At 34.2% G+C, this 16,870-nt stretch overlaps 1 protein-coding gene across 1 annotated transcript in view; it reads right to left on the reverse strand.

Moving 5' to 3' along the window:
- Positions 1–16,870, reverse strand: part of CDH8 (cadherin 8) — a 153,909-nt gene that overhangs the window by 24,465 nt on the left and 112,574 nt on the right. The window contains exons 10-11 of the mRNA XM_076349088.1: positions 11,383–11,504; positions 4,384–4,501 (exon numbers count right to left, since the gene is read on the reverse strand). Coding sequence (XP_076205203.1) covers positions 4,384–4,501; positions 11,383–11,504 — 240 coding nt within the window. The remainder of the gene's footprint in view (positions 1–4,383; positions 4,502–11,382; positions 11,505–16,870) is intronic.

Raw genomic sequence — 16,870 nt, forward strand, 5'->3', positions numbered from 1 at the left:
ATGCCATTAAGATGGTTCTCTTAACCCAAAGATGAGGCCTGCCCATGTTCCAAGCAACCCTGTGATTGCTTCTACTTCATAAGCCCTAGTAAGAGGTATGTATTATCACATTTATACAGTAGAGATGCACCATTTCTTTTGTCAGAAGAGTTACTGCATCCAAAAGCACTGCAGAACATTTGATTCGGGTTTTATTCCATTAGGAAACAGAATTTGGCATAAGAAAAATGGAACAGCAATGGAAACAGCTTTTGGGAAAAACTTTAAGTCTCTTTACGGCAAAGATGTATTTGCTAGTTTTTGAAAGTAAAAATTGCATTGGCAGCATATCAAAATGTTTACATCTGTGAAAACGCTTTTATCACAAAATTCTGTTCTCACTTGAACAACCTAAGGAAACCATAAGAACATTAGGAATTCAATGCTTAAAACAGGTATTGCTGCGAGCGTATTGTTTGGGATGCAGGAGACGATCCATGTACTGGCATTAGATTTTAGGTAACGCTTTGTGAAGACCACTCATCTGAAAAAAGACTGTCAACAAATGCTAATTCCATTTCCAGAGGTCTCATTTCAATTTACTGGTGCCATGACAGTACAAAATCCTTATCAGTTGTCTAAATTCCTGTCAGTTTTTTGTCATTTATTGTGATCCTACAGCTTTTTGGAAGGGTTAATTCCACTCAGCTAAGGGATCTACAACACATTGCTAGAGTGTATCAACACCTGCCTAAACATCAGATATTTTCATCTGAAGTTTTAGGTTTTTTCTGGTTTGAAGTTCGTCAGAAACGCTACACAAAACATTTATTTTCATTTTTTGCATTTCTGCTCCTATGCAGAAACCCAGCACAAAGACGTGAAAAGTCAGTGACCAGACAGTCAGTCTATGTGAGTTTATGCAGTCAAGGATTTGTTATGTCATGGAGTCACAGGTTTAGTCACCAGGACTAACACAGAAAACATTACATGATTTTCATGTTGCATTAACTTCTTATATTTTTATTACATAATTTTATTATTTCTCTTGTCAAGGGATAAAGGTTTATGCATCTGGCAATCTAAATGATCAGTGTTCCTTGCATGACAGTTTGAGAGAGTAGGATTGCTTTACTTCAGACTATCAGTAGCTGCCCATTTAGCCAAGGCACAAAGCCTAAGAAAAACTACTCGGTAACAGACATTTGAGCTTGGAAAAGAACAGAAAGAACAGATCAGGAGATATGGAAAATAAAGATCTCTAAGAGATAATCTAAAGACCTTCAGTGAGATGTACGATGACATTTAAACTTACATTTTTACATTACTTACATCAGAAAGGCACTACAGCCTCTAGAGTTTTGGGCATCTTGTCTACAGAAGGAATTCTGTAGACCAAATTTAACAGACCAAACAAATAAAGGATACCAGTACATCATTTCAAGGAACAGATTCTGCTATGATCACAGGATAATTTCTATAACACATAATATAATCTTAGGAGAAGTGGGTTTTTTTGTGGTTTCTGATGAAGAAACACCGTTGTGTCACTCATTCAAACATATTTGGCAATAACAACGTAGCCGATCATAATACTTGTAGTATATTTAGGCAGCACAGTTAATTACTGAAGTATCATGTGAACTTGCCTTAGGCAATCTGGAAAGTTTAAACAATAGAATTAGCCTGTAGGCAACAAACTAAATTAATTAATGGTTATGCTTATGTTCCATAAAGCAAGAGAAAATTCCAAAATACATGCATCTTATATATTCTTTAGTATGAGGGACAGAAACAGAACATCACAGCTTTCTTCCCATGGCAGATGCCAAACTGCATTTTTTGCATACTAGTGCCACCAGATCAGATAATGTCATTACTTTGTGAAGTAGAGAAGTAATTGCCAAATGCCACAATGTTACCTAGAGCTCAAAAGAGGAATCCCAAAGGGTAATATAATTTCACAAATGCTCTTGAGGAGGGGTACTTTCATCTATCTCTGCACTTGAGAGAATTTTGGAGAAAGGCAAGATATGAAAAATCATTTAAATAAAGAAAAAAAATTACTAATTCTAGCAAATAAAAGATTGAGTTTCTATATTAGGTTTCCTGAAAAAATGTAATCCATTTCTAATATCCGTAAAAGGATAGCATTTCTTCAGCAGCCATCAAGGCAGTCTCTGCCACCTTGAAGAATTTTGCAGGGCCAAGAATATGGGAGGAAGTTGAGGCTGAGGTCACAGTCAGGAAGATGTCAAGGATTTTGCCCACCAGTATGAGGAAATATTTTTCCGTTCCAAGCCTAAGTGGGTTGTGCACTGATCTGATCCTCAGAAACACAATTCTCCAGAAATGAGAGTAGGGTTTGTTATAGGCATTTTCTTACATTGTTTCTGGTAAACCACACGAAACTGGCTTTCAGACAGCCCAGACGCTCATTAGTGCAACTAAGGAGAAATTTGCCTTGTGAGTTCAGTTTTTTTAGGAATACTGGAGTTTTTTTAACAAGAATAATCACTCATGCTTATCTAGCGGATATATGCAAGACAAAGTCATGGTCAAGTTCATTGTTTAAGTGGCATAACTAAATAAAGACTTACTAAAGATTTATGATGTTTAAATGACACAAAACCTCACCTCAACCAAATTATACCCTGATTTTGGCTTTGACAGGAATATTTGCTTTCTGTGGGAGATCATGTTCCAGCATCAACCATAGACTGCATCCCTGGCTGAGCAATCTTGATAGAAAAGGATGGTACGCATAGTTGGAATTTTATTCTTGGATACTGAAAGACTAAATCAGAAAAATGTCTTCAAGTGGATTTTTGATTTCAAGATATTTCAGTTGGTTGTTTTAAGAGGATTTACACATTTAACTGATTCAAATGCATTAAAAACTGCATAAAACTGAGTGGCAATGTTGTAACAAAATTGGACTTATTTTTCTAAACCATGTTATATAGAAAGGTTCCTCACTCCCACTCAAATCAGGAGTCATTTTGCCATTGGCTGTGACTAGGAGTAAGAGTGGGTCTTAAATGGGTAACAGGTTGGAAAGAAAAGGCTAATTAGTGGTGAGCTAAGTATTTAAACATGAAGAGAAATGCTAAGACCTTTTTTACTTTTCATGCTGTGCAAAGCAAACCACCTCACATTTAGGATGCTTAATTCAATTTCTGTTACACTACTGATGATTATGAAATGCATTTTGAAGAGGTTTTTTTTATCTTCTCCTGTAAGTGCAGAAAACATACAGAGACTTATTTCCTACATGAAAGTACAAACATAAGTAGAGACACACACAGAGAAAAACGTACCTAATGAAAAGAAAAATTCAGGATATATATAAGCAGATTTAAGAATTTAGGGTTTTATAGTATTATTTAACAAAATGGTGCCATCATTCTTCTTGGTTGGAACAGCTAGCATAAAAAATGAAAACAGCATTTTCTCTTTTTTTAACATTACATGTATTACTTTTACACTCATGCACATACACCTCACACATACATCTTCCTATTAGTAATGGACTAAATAGGGATATCCTTCATTATCATTTCAAATAAGAGAATTAAGAGACTGAATTTAACTAAAATGCCTGACAGGGTAGTGGGGTTTTTTTTAAAAAAAAGCCAAGGTGGGAAAACTTCACTGAATATTCAAGTAAGTACAAATACATAAAGCACTATTTATAGCATTCTCGTGATCATTCCTAGCTCTTTCTTACATGACCTTCAAATATATCTGTGTGCCAAAGAAAAGGATCAGTGTAAATTTATTGCTCAACAATATTAAATGGGTCTTTTTTTCCATCACGCATGAAATTCCACTTGTATAGTACTACAAAATGACATTATGCCCTTCCAGAAGTGCTCTAAAGCTTAGTGATACAAAGTGCCCTTCTGGGCTTTGCTGACCTAGCAGATTTCTCTTTCTAATAAAAGTGCCTAACTGAAATACTTCGGAACCTTTATACACACAACAAACAGGCTTAAAAGGTGCTTCCTTTGGTGGATTTAGTAGATACTTAATTTTATGCTCCCATCTATATCCAGTCAATGTAGGATCAACATTTATTTATCAACAAAGTTTCAGACTTTCATCTTACAGCATATCTCTGGAATTTCAAATTAATAGAAATAAAACAGGCAGTAAATCCATCCTTTCGTTTTATTTAAGCCAGAGAGCTGTCTTCTGGATCTAAATTCAGTATTCATTTTACTTTCTTCATAGCTACTGTAAAGATATTGGAAATAGCTTAAGAGATATAATGAAGGTACCATTAAACAGATTATCTACATTGTAATTGCCCAAGGGACAAACTGGTAAAGTAATTGGAAGTCAACAAAGCAATTCAAAACTAAGCTGTTCAGATACACATTATATATGTTTTATATTTACCTTCATTTTTCTTGATGGTGAAATTTGGATTGTTGATCATTTCAGGAAGAAGACTGTAGAGGAAATAATGCCCATTTTTAGGATCATCTTTGTCAACGGCACTGACAATCTGAATTACCTACAACAGAAAACGCTCTCATTAAGTATTCACACTCCTGATAAACATACAGTATAGAAAAAAACATTCCATTCTATCGGACACATTCTCATCTCTCTACATGCCAGATTAAAAATGCTAATTTATGATCTTGCAAGGCTTTTACAGACCTTAGACTGAAAGTCTGGGGAACAGGGACTGTATCTGGCCCATTTAAACTGTTCCCAGAACAAGGAGGCAGACAATTAGGAGAGACAGGTACATAAGAGAGGCCGGTAAAAACTGCTGCTGATTTAGGCAAGTAATAAATTATTATTCAGCAATAAAGAAGAAGGAAAACTGTGTTTCAGAAACACTCATGATGCTTATGGTAGTCTTTCATGCACATAGCATTGCTTCTCACTGGACCAAAATGTATAATCTATCTTTAATCCTTTCTGCTTTCCCCCACCACCATTTTTTAGTTCATTGAATAAATTTTTTTTTAAAATTAACTTTTGGTGTGAAGTTTTATGCGATAAATAATCTAATCTGAAAAAAAGAGAAAATATCTAAGTCTATATTTGGATTTTTTCCTTAATTTTAATAAAACCTCAGTTATTCCTGTACTAGGAATATAGGTTTGTTTTAAAATATCATTATTAACAAATGATTCCCAGAATAATGCAGGATACTATGGTTAGAAGAGGAGAGAGTGTTTGGATAGTCTGAATAACTTTGAATAATCTAATAACTTTGTAGGAAGCACCTCATATGATTTATATGACCAACTACAGTATCTGCAGTGTATTTACCTCCATTTACCTCTTTTACCTCCAATATTACTCAGAAAGATACTGCAGTTGATCATCTTCAAATCATACAGAGCTGCATAGGAATATGAAAACAGGAAACATTATTTTAAAGTAATCAGGAGGTTTGAATTTTTTTTTTAATATTTGGTGTAACTACTTTTGATTCCAAGTATTTTCCATAGAAGTAGAAACAAAGACGACTATGGATCCAGATCCCACACTCAGAGTTGAATTTCAGTGGTAGTTAGCTCATGCTAGATGAAATTTATAAGAAATTTAATGAGAATTATTGACCTCTCCCATATCCATTGAATTCAATAACATTTTTGTCTTATGTAGTTATTTTTGTAATGCCTAAAGCAACTGACCAATAACTTCTTGGACAATTAAATTCAAATTAGGAATCACGACAAATTTCATTTTTAGAGAGTAAAGTAAAAAATGGAATCAAGGTCTGATGCTGTCCAAATTCATAGAGTTATACTTTAAATTTTCAAAGCTTCTCTAACAAAATGCTAATAACTAATATTTCATACTGGTTTTACTGCAAGAGAAAGGACTATCAATCTGTATATGTTACATATACAATAATAGTCAATATCCCGTTCTTTCTTCTATGTTCTTCAAGAGTCAAAGAAAGGATAAAATCTTACTAGATAACCACAAGAAGCAACATCAAAACATAAACATTTGAAATTATGTATGTAAAAAGATGTGTGAGCAGGTATTGATATAGGCATACATAATTTGTAAGACAACCTAGAAAGAAATTTGAGACAATTAATTCCTTGCTTAATCATATTCTGGATAGGTCAGATTTATTATCAAAAATCTACTGGAAGAAATTTTAGATTGTTTAAATACCACATAAATAGATTCTCTTTTTTGATAACTGCATCTGCCAAGGTGGAAACCTTGACTGATATGATTTCAAACACATGTATTAAAAGAGATGGGCCAAAAAACGCCTAACATAGCTTTTGCTTAAAGAAGTAGGTCTCCAATTTAATAGCTGCGTAATGGATCCTAGACAGCAACACAGTGTCAGAAAATATAAACAGCTGAAAAATACATAAGCAGATGTTTTCTGTCCCACTACAGAGATGGACCCATTTACAGATGTGGAACTTTTTTCAGCTTTCTCTTTGCAGAGGTGTAAGATACTAAACTACGCACGTGTGTCGGGCCCAGGGCTGGAGCAGGTACTAGTAATTCTGCATCACAGGTAAGTGCAATTTAGAATGGAATACCGAACAAGTATCTTTAGACAGATATATTTTATGATTGTTCCATTTTTCAAACACTGCTAGAATAGGAAAGCAATAGGGTAAAGGGCACAGTGAAGTCTGGAAGGTCAACTGCACATAATAGGTGCAGTTTATCAGATGGTTATGCAATTTTATCTCTACTGGCTACACAACTGTTAATTCTTTCCAGCATTATGGAAGAGAGTTGACTGTAAAAATTCACTTCCCTGTCTCCAGGTTTTCAACTAATATACCTGAAAGCCAGTAGCCAAAAGCATTTGCAATACGGGTTTTCAGCTCACAGAAATTTTGTGAAATAAGCTTAGAATATCATCTAGATTGGAAATTTTCAAGAAATAGAAACTGGGCATATTCTTTGTCCCTTTTTTTTTTCAGTAACTATAGATACCTCTTAACATCCTATAGAATTCTTTCTTATATTTCAGTTCTTTCCATCCATTCCCTTCATTGTTTACCAAATCATTCTTTCTCTGAAAATGCACCGAAAATTATATGCGAAAGACAGGCTTAGTGGAATACTACATTTGTTGTGTTACATGCACACATCAAGGAATTAAGAGTTAGTGTTCCCATAGCAACCTTATTTCTTTGTGCATTTGCATTAAAATAAGCTCTTAAAATAAAAAAAGCATAACATATATACAGTGATACAAAGCTGCTGTATCTTTTACTCCATAGGGGTGAGAAAAGTCCAGTAATTCTCATTACCACATTTTATTAGTATGCTGATGAGCATACTTTATTGCTCAGTGTTGTGTGATCACGTAATGGAACACTACTGAAGTAATGCTCCAACTCTTAATTTGTGGTTCATAACATGGTAGAGAATCTTCCAGGGCTGACCTGCTTTACCTATCACTACAGCTGTTTTTTTCTTTCCTAGTAATAACATGCATAACAAAGGTGTTCCATATAACAAAATTGGTCAATACTAATAATAAAGAAAACAAGAACTGATTTTTTCACTACGTATCCATAAACACTACGTGAAAGTTAATAACCCTTTGGCTGTTCAATCTTGAAATTTCTGAAATTCTTCCATGTAAAATTTCAACTTCGACATGGTGTTAAAAATTCATGCATATATTTGATTCTATACATACATTTAGTAGAAACATAGTAAATCAGCATATTTTCCTTAACAGGCAGCTCTGGATTGAAATTAATAGTTAAATGATCCCCTAGGACAACTTGGCATTATAGTCTGCAGGTTCATATTGCATTTCTACAAAGCCACATATGCCTGAAATAATATTTATAAAAGATTACCAGTATAATCATAGTGAATGATGTAGAAGGATAAACAGCAAAACAAAGTTCTTATCAATGTATCATAACTATCTATGTGCAATTTTAATATATGATACTGTTTAAAAGTCTTTCCCTGCAATGCAACTTGTTAACCTAACTTAGAGTGGTTCCTTATCATTAGTAAACTGTTCCCTACTTTTATTAAAACTGTTCTTCCAACTCTGAAAAAAACTTTTGCAGTTACTTTGGTGTTCATGGTTATTTCTGAATTACTTTGCAGACTCATAATACTATAATCAGTAAACTCTTCACGGTGCAATTTTAACATTGCCTTTTCAGCTAACGCCAGCCCTTTACTGCTAGAACCTGCATTTCGCCATTTAAATGAGCTTTTACTCTTCAGAGAGACAAAGATCTATCTGCAGATTTCTTCCATTAGAAAAAGCCACTTCTATTAGGAGAACTGAATAAAATAGAGACAAATTGCGAGAGACTGGAGGAACATTGTACTCAGTTTTATGTTGCTTTAGTTTGAACACTGGCTTGAGCACTGATAGGTCATTGATCTGCACTACTTAAGTGTTTGAAAATTTTGTAGCTTTGTTTTGAGCAAACAGCACTTCACTGGAAAAGTCTGGGTACGGACTGGGGAACAGTGAGTGAGGCACTTTTCTTACTCAACAATACAGATGTTCTGTTCTAGGAGTATAGGAAAATAGTTTACCTGGGCTGGAGAACAATCAACTCTACAGCTACAGCCAGCAAAACCATGAATGTTCTGGCTTTAGTAAGTGGAATTATGCAAAAAAAAGGAATAATAGGGAAAGGCATGAGCTGGTTTATGGTTAGCTTAGAGGTACTGTAACAGTACATTCAAATCTTCACACACACACACACACACCCAAAACTGACAAAAAACATTTCTGGCAACTTTCTGTTGTGTGTAAAAATGTGCAAGGAGCACATAAATATGTGCATGGACAAATACATTTCCTCCTCCTCTCCCTCTCCTCTCCTACTTGCTGTAGTACCTCTACTGTTAGAGGTAGGTTAAAACAAGGAAAATGCATCTGGCAATGTTATACATCAACAGTTTTTAATACATTCTGTCACATCACCAGCAGCTGCACTTGCCACTTGCAATTATATCAGAACCCAAAATAGAACGTTTAGAAACTGAACAGGAATAGATGGTTCAATATATTTAGGGGCTGCAAATAAGGTTTCATAAAAGGTTCAAATATAATCTCCCTTATGGTAATTCAAATTCGATTTAAACTTAGATTTAAGTTGAACTGCAAATGTAAATAGATTGGAATACCATAACACAACGGCGCCTTTCCTACACATGTAACATTCAAGTTTAAACTTTGGAGAACTAGCCAAATTAGGCTTTTGCTACTATGTAAGAGAGTAGTGTCTTTCTCATATTAGCTATTTCATAGCTGATACATATTTAATTTTTTGAATTCTACATCTTGACTCATCAATATGATTTCTTCCAAAATTTGAATATAGAATAATAAGCATGAGAAAAACCAATCAGGTAGTGTAGATACTAGAATCTTTACCGGAGCAGATAATTTTTGAATGATGACTTAAATTTAGAACTTAACTTTGTGATTATTCTGGACTGGTTACTGTTCCAATAATGTTATTTGTTTAAAACACAGAATGAATTGCAGGATCAGTGTTACCTCATCCATGCTGGCAGCCAAATATTTGATAACCATCTGTAAAGTTCACACAAGGATTCATGCTCAAGACTAACATCTGCCATCAGATCAAGAGTGTAAAAGGTGATGGTAAGATGAAGAATTTCATGGTTTAATGAAAGTTTTCCATAAGTGCTTAACCAAAAGCCTCTTTTACCAGCTGACTCTTAATCATCCCATTTATTGTTTTATTCCAAAGTGAAATGCGAACATTTGTCACCATCTCTTAAACCACATGAAATTTGATAGGAATACCTAGTTAAATATATTCAGAAAACACTGTGCAACACAGCTTTCTGATTTCAGGGAAGTTTACTGAGCCCTGGATAAACGTATACTCATTAGAATTTAATATATCCTAGAAAACATAACTACTCAGCATCTAAAATCCACCTTGAGCTAAACAGAAATCCACTCTGAGCTAGAAGAACTCAAATACCAACAGTAACATAACTGTATGCCCATAAGGGCACATTTCAATAATCTGCTTTTCAGTGGTTAGAGAGAATTCTCATTTCTTAAATGACACATTTTTGACACCTTTTTAATAAACAAAAAGGGGTGCTAGAAGTCAAATCATCTTCTGTAACAATCCAGTCTTGGCAGAGGTAGGTTGTTGTATACTACTATATAGGTTGTTATTTAATACTACCAAAAGAAAATAATTTCTTAACTCTATTGTCAGGTAACCTTCTTTGGAGAATAGTGAATTTAATGCCTAACACCCACATGAGACACAGGAATAGTTGGATTAACAAGACTAGTGTCATGCTGTCAGCTGCCGTTTATTTAAATAAAATGTCACAATCTAGAAATAAATTAGAAAGTTTAAAAACAGTGAATTGTTGTAACGTACAGTGTTTTCAAGCTGGACAAAAGTTACATCTCATTTACACTGCATTACTTTATAAAAGTCTGTGCATTTTCTTGAATCTTTATCTTGTCATTTATGTGGCATATGAGATATTCTTTCCTGTTTCTGTATATTTGTCCTTCAAAATGGATGCCTTTAAAGAAATCTGTTTCATTTTCTTTGAAAAAGTCTATACAGGTTAAATCTTGCTTCTGATATCTTGCTATGTTTATTTCACCTTGTAGAGTGTTACGTAAATTTCTTTGCCAACACTTTTATTTCATTAAATCAAGAAGCAAATAACCTGTTAAGTTTTTTTGGGTTGGGTTTTTTTTTTTGGTGAAGTATAATGAAAATTTGAATTCCAATTCTCCAACACCCCATCCCTCTTTAGATATTTTACATGCAGTTTCAATTTACTTGACTTTCCATCAAGTTCTGGTTTGCTTTCTTGTTTTTTCCCAATTGTCATAGAAAAGTGAGTAAGAACTAAATACATAGTGATTATAACTGAGATATGAGTAAGGGGAAATGGTTTTATTGTTTTAAGTGTTTCTTCTAAATTATACCTGGGACCAGCTGTGATATAGTTCAATAACTGAATTGGAATTCAGGCTGGATTATACTTTTACCTACACACATGAACCTATGAAGCGACGAGCTCCATCAAACAGAGTGGAAACAGGGGGAGCTTAAAGACACTCAGCATTTTTTCTGGATATTGTCCCAAGTTACCTACCTTTAATTTAAAACCTATACTTCAAAAAATACACATGTCCATATATAGAGAGATGTACCACAGAATATGATCATAGGTTTATCTTAAATGAATGTTAAGAGTTGTTAGCATGAACACATAGGCACATATTTTGGAAATTAAGATAAGATAAGATAAGATAAGATAAGATAAGATAAGATAAGATAAGATAAGATAAGATAAGATAAGATAAGATGACAGGGAGAAACTGCACCCCATTCTCACACACCAAAGTACACAACATAAAACCATGGAGACACTTACTTGTCCAGGCTTTCCATTCTCACATAAAAAGGCTTCGTGCTCTGATGCAAACTCAGGAGCATTGTCATTTACATCAAGAACTTTGATAGCAACAGGCACCCGGGACACTTGACTGTGGTTCCCTAAGAAAACAAAGTAAAGCATAAGAGGTAAGCATATTTAATTTGGGACTGATACATAAATGCTTACATAGTAACCATACTCTTCCTGTCTTCTGTCCTTCCTTAATTGGGTTGTCTTATCTGTAATGGATCGTAGAGTTGGAGCATGAGATAAAGAATGATGGCCAGTATTTTATGGTTGAAAAGAATAAATAGATCCTTATTGCAAACAGCATTTGTTGGAGATTAGCTCAATGAAGACCTTTCTTGGACTAAATTGGTAAGATTTTTCTTTGATGAAGTTTGTATTGTTTTATTGATAAAGTCCATTATACATGGAAAAGGGAAGGCTGTAAACAACATAGATTTATTTCTTTGTTTATCTTTGGCAGAGCACAGAGCATTTTACTCTATTAGTTGTTCTGACTGCACATCTATTATTTCTTCATTACAAATACGATTAATGTGGAGGCACACATTGTGAGAAAGATAGATGGTAGATTGACATAGGCAAAACTAGATAGTACTTCGGACTATTACAGCACTTTGATTCATCTGCTACTGACCAAAAATGTGACCTGTGAACTTGTTTCTTCACTGAAATAAAGTCTCATTATTTATAATGTAAAGCTATTTTGCATAAAAGTCTTTGTCACTGAAAAGAGTAGAATAACATTGTTAAGCTGTAAGGAAAGAACAGCTAAATCAACAGTTCGCATTCTACTTTGAACAGATTTCACAGTCAGTTTCTAGTGTCTTTCCTTCAATTCAGTACAGCTAATTTTATTTAAGAGACTATTTATAAATATTTTAGATTATTTTTTCCAAAGAGCAAAAGCATGAATTCAGTTTAAACTGAGGTGACCACTGTTCTATAGCACATGCATCCCTCCACAAGTAACTCAATAGTAGTTTCAAAATCCATCTCTTAGTGAGTATTGTTTTACAACCATAGTATTTTATCTTGTTTATATCATCAACAATTTGAAGAACTGCACACCGTGTGAATTAAACTCTGGGTCTGACTTGTAATTGAACTACGTGCTTTTGCCTAAATTATTACTGCAGGCAAGAAAGCTGCTACCATAAGTCAGGGTATTGACTTACTCACAGTTGTCGTGACAGCTTAGCAGCTGCCCAAAGCTGCCATCAGTCCATGGGTTCTGTTCTCTGGCAATACAGAACTGGCTGAGGGGAAGGCAGGACAGAAGTTCCTATTGCTTGATATTCAATGTACCTCTCATAACAAATGTCTACAAAGTAGAAGTACGTCAGGCTCCACCAGTGGACAGGTAGCAACTGGTGGCAGCCCTACAAGCGGTAGAGATGATTAAAGGAAGTATCGCTATATACACTGTATTTTCTGTGGTTTCCATCAAAGTTAATTGTGTTGTGACCTAATCAAACCCTACCTCTTGCATCCTTTTTTTTTCCTTGTATGCTAAAGACAGACATAATTTTTGAGGCTCAACCTAGAAATCTAAATGTGTAAATTTCAATTGCTCTACTAACATTACTTTGAAATAGCATAAAAATAACTATTTCAAAAGACACAAAACCAGGTTGTCACCAAATGTACTAGTGCTATAAACAAAGGCTTTACGCTTGCTGGATAGCCTGAAATTTTAAAATTCCACCTGTATAGGATATGGAAGATTACAAGACACCAGACTTTAAATGCTTCCCATTTGAAGGAGTCAAAAGTTTTGGTTCAGAAAGAAACATGTTACAGAAGAAAAAGAAATCCCCACCAAAATATTGTAGGAGTAGTATTTATGTCCATTTTGCATCATATGATCTTACTTATTAACAGAAGAGGTCAACACTTATGCCATGAAATAATAATGTCTTTAAAATCAAATAAAAGTTAATATGCAAATCATGAATCCCAAACATTTTAAACACATTTGTTTATCTTAACTTGATAAAAATACAGACAATGAATCTTGAGGTTATCAGAATTCTCAGCACTAGTGTCATATTTAAACACTAAAGATTTACTTTTATCTAAATTAATGAAAGGATGGCAGTTCACATTTTAAAGACATTACAGAGAAATGTAATTAATTAGATAAGCTTCTAAAGAAATTATTCATGTCTCTTGTGACTGCCCCCAAAATGTTTGTCTTTCATCAGAAATACAAACATTAAATTTAAAGAAATTATAATTAGAAACTTGATGAGAATTCATTTAAAAAATTAATTTACTAAACACAAGAGAGACCCAATTGGTTTGGAAATCTCCAAACAAGGGGATATCCACCGCCTATTAGGGTTCTTGTGACTATGATGAAATTTATTGTTGAGAAAGAGAGAGAGAGAGAAACGGAGAGGGAATTTTATCTACTGCTTGTACTGCCCACCACACTGAATACATTGCATTATTTTGTCATTGCAAAATTTTCAATTAAATTTCACTTTATGCTAAGTGTTTTCCCTGTAAATAAAAATCACTCTAAGCATACCTATTCAAACAAATTAATGCATTCTCACTAAGCAAATCCAGATTTCACTCATGGATGAAAACACCATCAAGATAAAATAGTTTCATCTGTCCGTTTTTGTACTTTTAATGTCTGCAAACTTCTCAGTGGTAAAACACATATGCAGAGGATGTCCCTCTCAAGTTTAAATCTATCGCTGTTAGTAATGCCCAATATCCTTGAACTAAAAGTAGAAAGTGATTGATGTGGATTCACTGATCCACAGAGCGCACAAACTGTTGTTTGCCTGGGCAACTGTCCTTCATACAGTTGGCCTTTACACTGATTAGTATTCAATGTTCAGAACTTTTCCTCATTTGTATGAATGCAGAGTCAGTTCTTTCTAAACTAGTGACAAAACTGAGTTTTAATTACTGGGGTTTTATTTGTTTGGTTTGGGTTTTTTCCCAATGAACGATCCAGTCAATAGAATTAAGGGAGACTGACTCTTCTTGCATTTCCCACGTAGATAGTTAAGACTGATTGCTTAAGTTCCAATCCATTATTTTTTGCAAAATCATAAAAGAGCATAAAGTTAGAGACAATCTCTCTCTAAGGAATTAACTGAATTTGTAAAAATCTCATCACCTGTATTTATTGTGATGCACGGTTTAAAAAGACCTACCTTGAGTCTTGCAATACAAGTGAATCATTAGGACTGTCACTTGAGAAGCAATGGCTCGGTTTGAAATCTTAGCACACTGAGGTACAAGATTAAAAAATATTAAGAAAATTTACACTAGTCTAGTTTACCAAAACTCTTTTCAGAGTAAGGCTGCACAGAAGGACTTCGTTTTTAATTTCAAATACATTCAGTTGGTCATCTGTGGACACCACTGCCACAGCACAGCATGCAGCTATAAGAAACACATGCAAATTGTATACATAATTTCCTAGAAGTACAGCGCTTTTATGTCTCTGCTGAAGTCTCAATTACTGCCCACAGTTCTAAGATCCAGTAGTCTGCTGTAGATGAGCACAGCGCACACACAAAGAAAGGAACGTCTAGACAGATAGAAGGAAAGGATGACTCAATGTAAAAATAACTAGTGGACCTTACTAGTGATAACAAATAAATTTCCAAAAATAATGGAAAGTTCAGCTGAGTTTAGAAATGCATATTGAAAGGTTTACAAGAATTATAAGCACCTAAAAAGCTCTTCTGCTTTTCTCCTCAGTTCTCAGGATTCTATTGGCACATTAACTGCTTGAAATACACACCTTGCTGGTACTCAACTTTGAGTAATGTACCCATTGAAACTTACTCAAGATTAAAAATGGCTGTGGAGTTTGATACAAAAATGAAGAGGTAGATGAGGTAAAGTCAAATTTAAAAAATCCCGTTGCCAAGCCATTTAGTGTCTCCAAACCTGAACTTTTGGAGGCTACAGACCCACGCTAGTTCTTGTTGTGATCAACACATCCTGGAAAAACCCTACCTTTCTGAGATGTGCATGTATCATTGGAAATTTGTAATGCAAAGCACTGAGCATTGCTAATATTGTTCCTGCATGCAGCAAGTAATACTAGGAGTAACTAGAGCTTATAAATGAAATTTTTGGTCTTGTGCCATAACTAACAGAACATAATGCAGCTATTCAACTCCCACAAACACTTAAACATTTCATAAACATGCTTAAAACACTTCTCCACTGTCTTTCCTTGACAGATACCCATACAAGTGGTCTTTAAGAAAGATAATTACTTGCTGCACAAAATGAAGTTCATTGTTTAACCCAAAGAAATCCAGTTTAATCAAGTTTTCCTTTATTTCATTAAATCATCCAAAATCACTTCAAGGTTCTCTTTAAAAAGTCATAAGCTGTCTTGCATTTTAACTAAAATTAAGTACTTGAATAGAAAGTAGACTTCTAGAAAATAATACGTCTTTTATTACTATTGTCATCACCACATGGCTTGGAAATGGCTATTTCATGCTTCTCTGATTCAGTGAAATTTCTACCATAATAATATTTTAAATTAGAACTAGAGGAAATCTTAGTTCTAACAGAGAAATCAAAATAAAATCTGAATCACTGACTTAATAAAAACAAGAGCACTTGTTTTATATCCCTTATATTTCAAACTTATTAAGTTGTATTTTAACAGATCCATTCCCCATGACTTTATTAAGGTTTTATCTGATGACTTTACTAAGATAATCTACATGCAGGACAAGTTTATTTCCCCTGTTATGTTGTTGTTTTCTTTGTGCAATCCTTTACCTATATAATACCACAGCTTATAACAATTTTTTGCCATATAAAACTGACAAATCTAACTTCAAGAATCCTGAGAAACAGAGATGCTATTGTGAAACCGAAATTTTATTTATGTTGAAGTTTAGCTATAGAAATCACATAGTGCAGCAAATACTGTGTTCGCTTGTCTGAAGCGTTAGGTAACGATCTGATTCAAGAGAGACTGCGTGCCTGAAGCTGACTCTGAAATTGTCAGGAAAAGACATCAGTAATTGGCAATATTTCTGTTAAAAATAAAAGAACATAAGCTATTTCTGAATTAGGATAAGAATAATAATATGGTGCCATTAAGCGACAGAAAAGGATTTGCCTTAAAAAATAAACCAGTGAACAGGCAGGAAGAAAATTGATTGAAGAAAAGTTTTAAGACACGACAAATGTATGAGGGCATGATTTTGCTGCTGTGTTGCTCAATTCCAGCTTAATCAAGCGAGTTGCGCTAGCATAAAACAGTCAGGAATCTGGCCCACACTTTAGAGCAATTATATTGTTAATATGCTAATACATCATGCATATTAAAAGGTTATAAAATATTGACTTAGATATGCAAGGTCTTATTGTCAATTATAATTAGCTATGAAATTTTACAATGACTAGCAGCAATAATAATAACAATAAGCAGACTGATTGAGGACAAGATGTC

This window comes from Aptenodytes patagonicus, chromosome 11 (genome assembly GCF_965638725.1).
Source record: "Aptenodytes patagonicus chromosome 11, bAptPat1.pri.cur, whole genome shotgun sequence".
NCBI classification, from domain to species: Eukaryota; Metazoa; Chordata; class Aves; order Sphenisciformes; family Spheniscidae; genus Aptenodytes; species Aptenodytes patagonicus.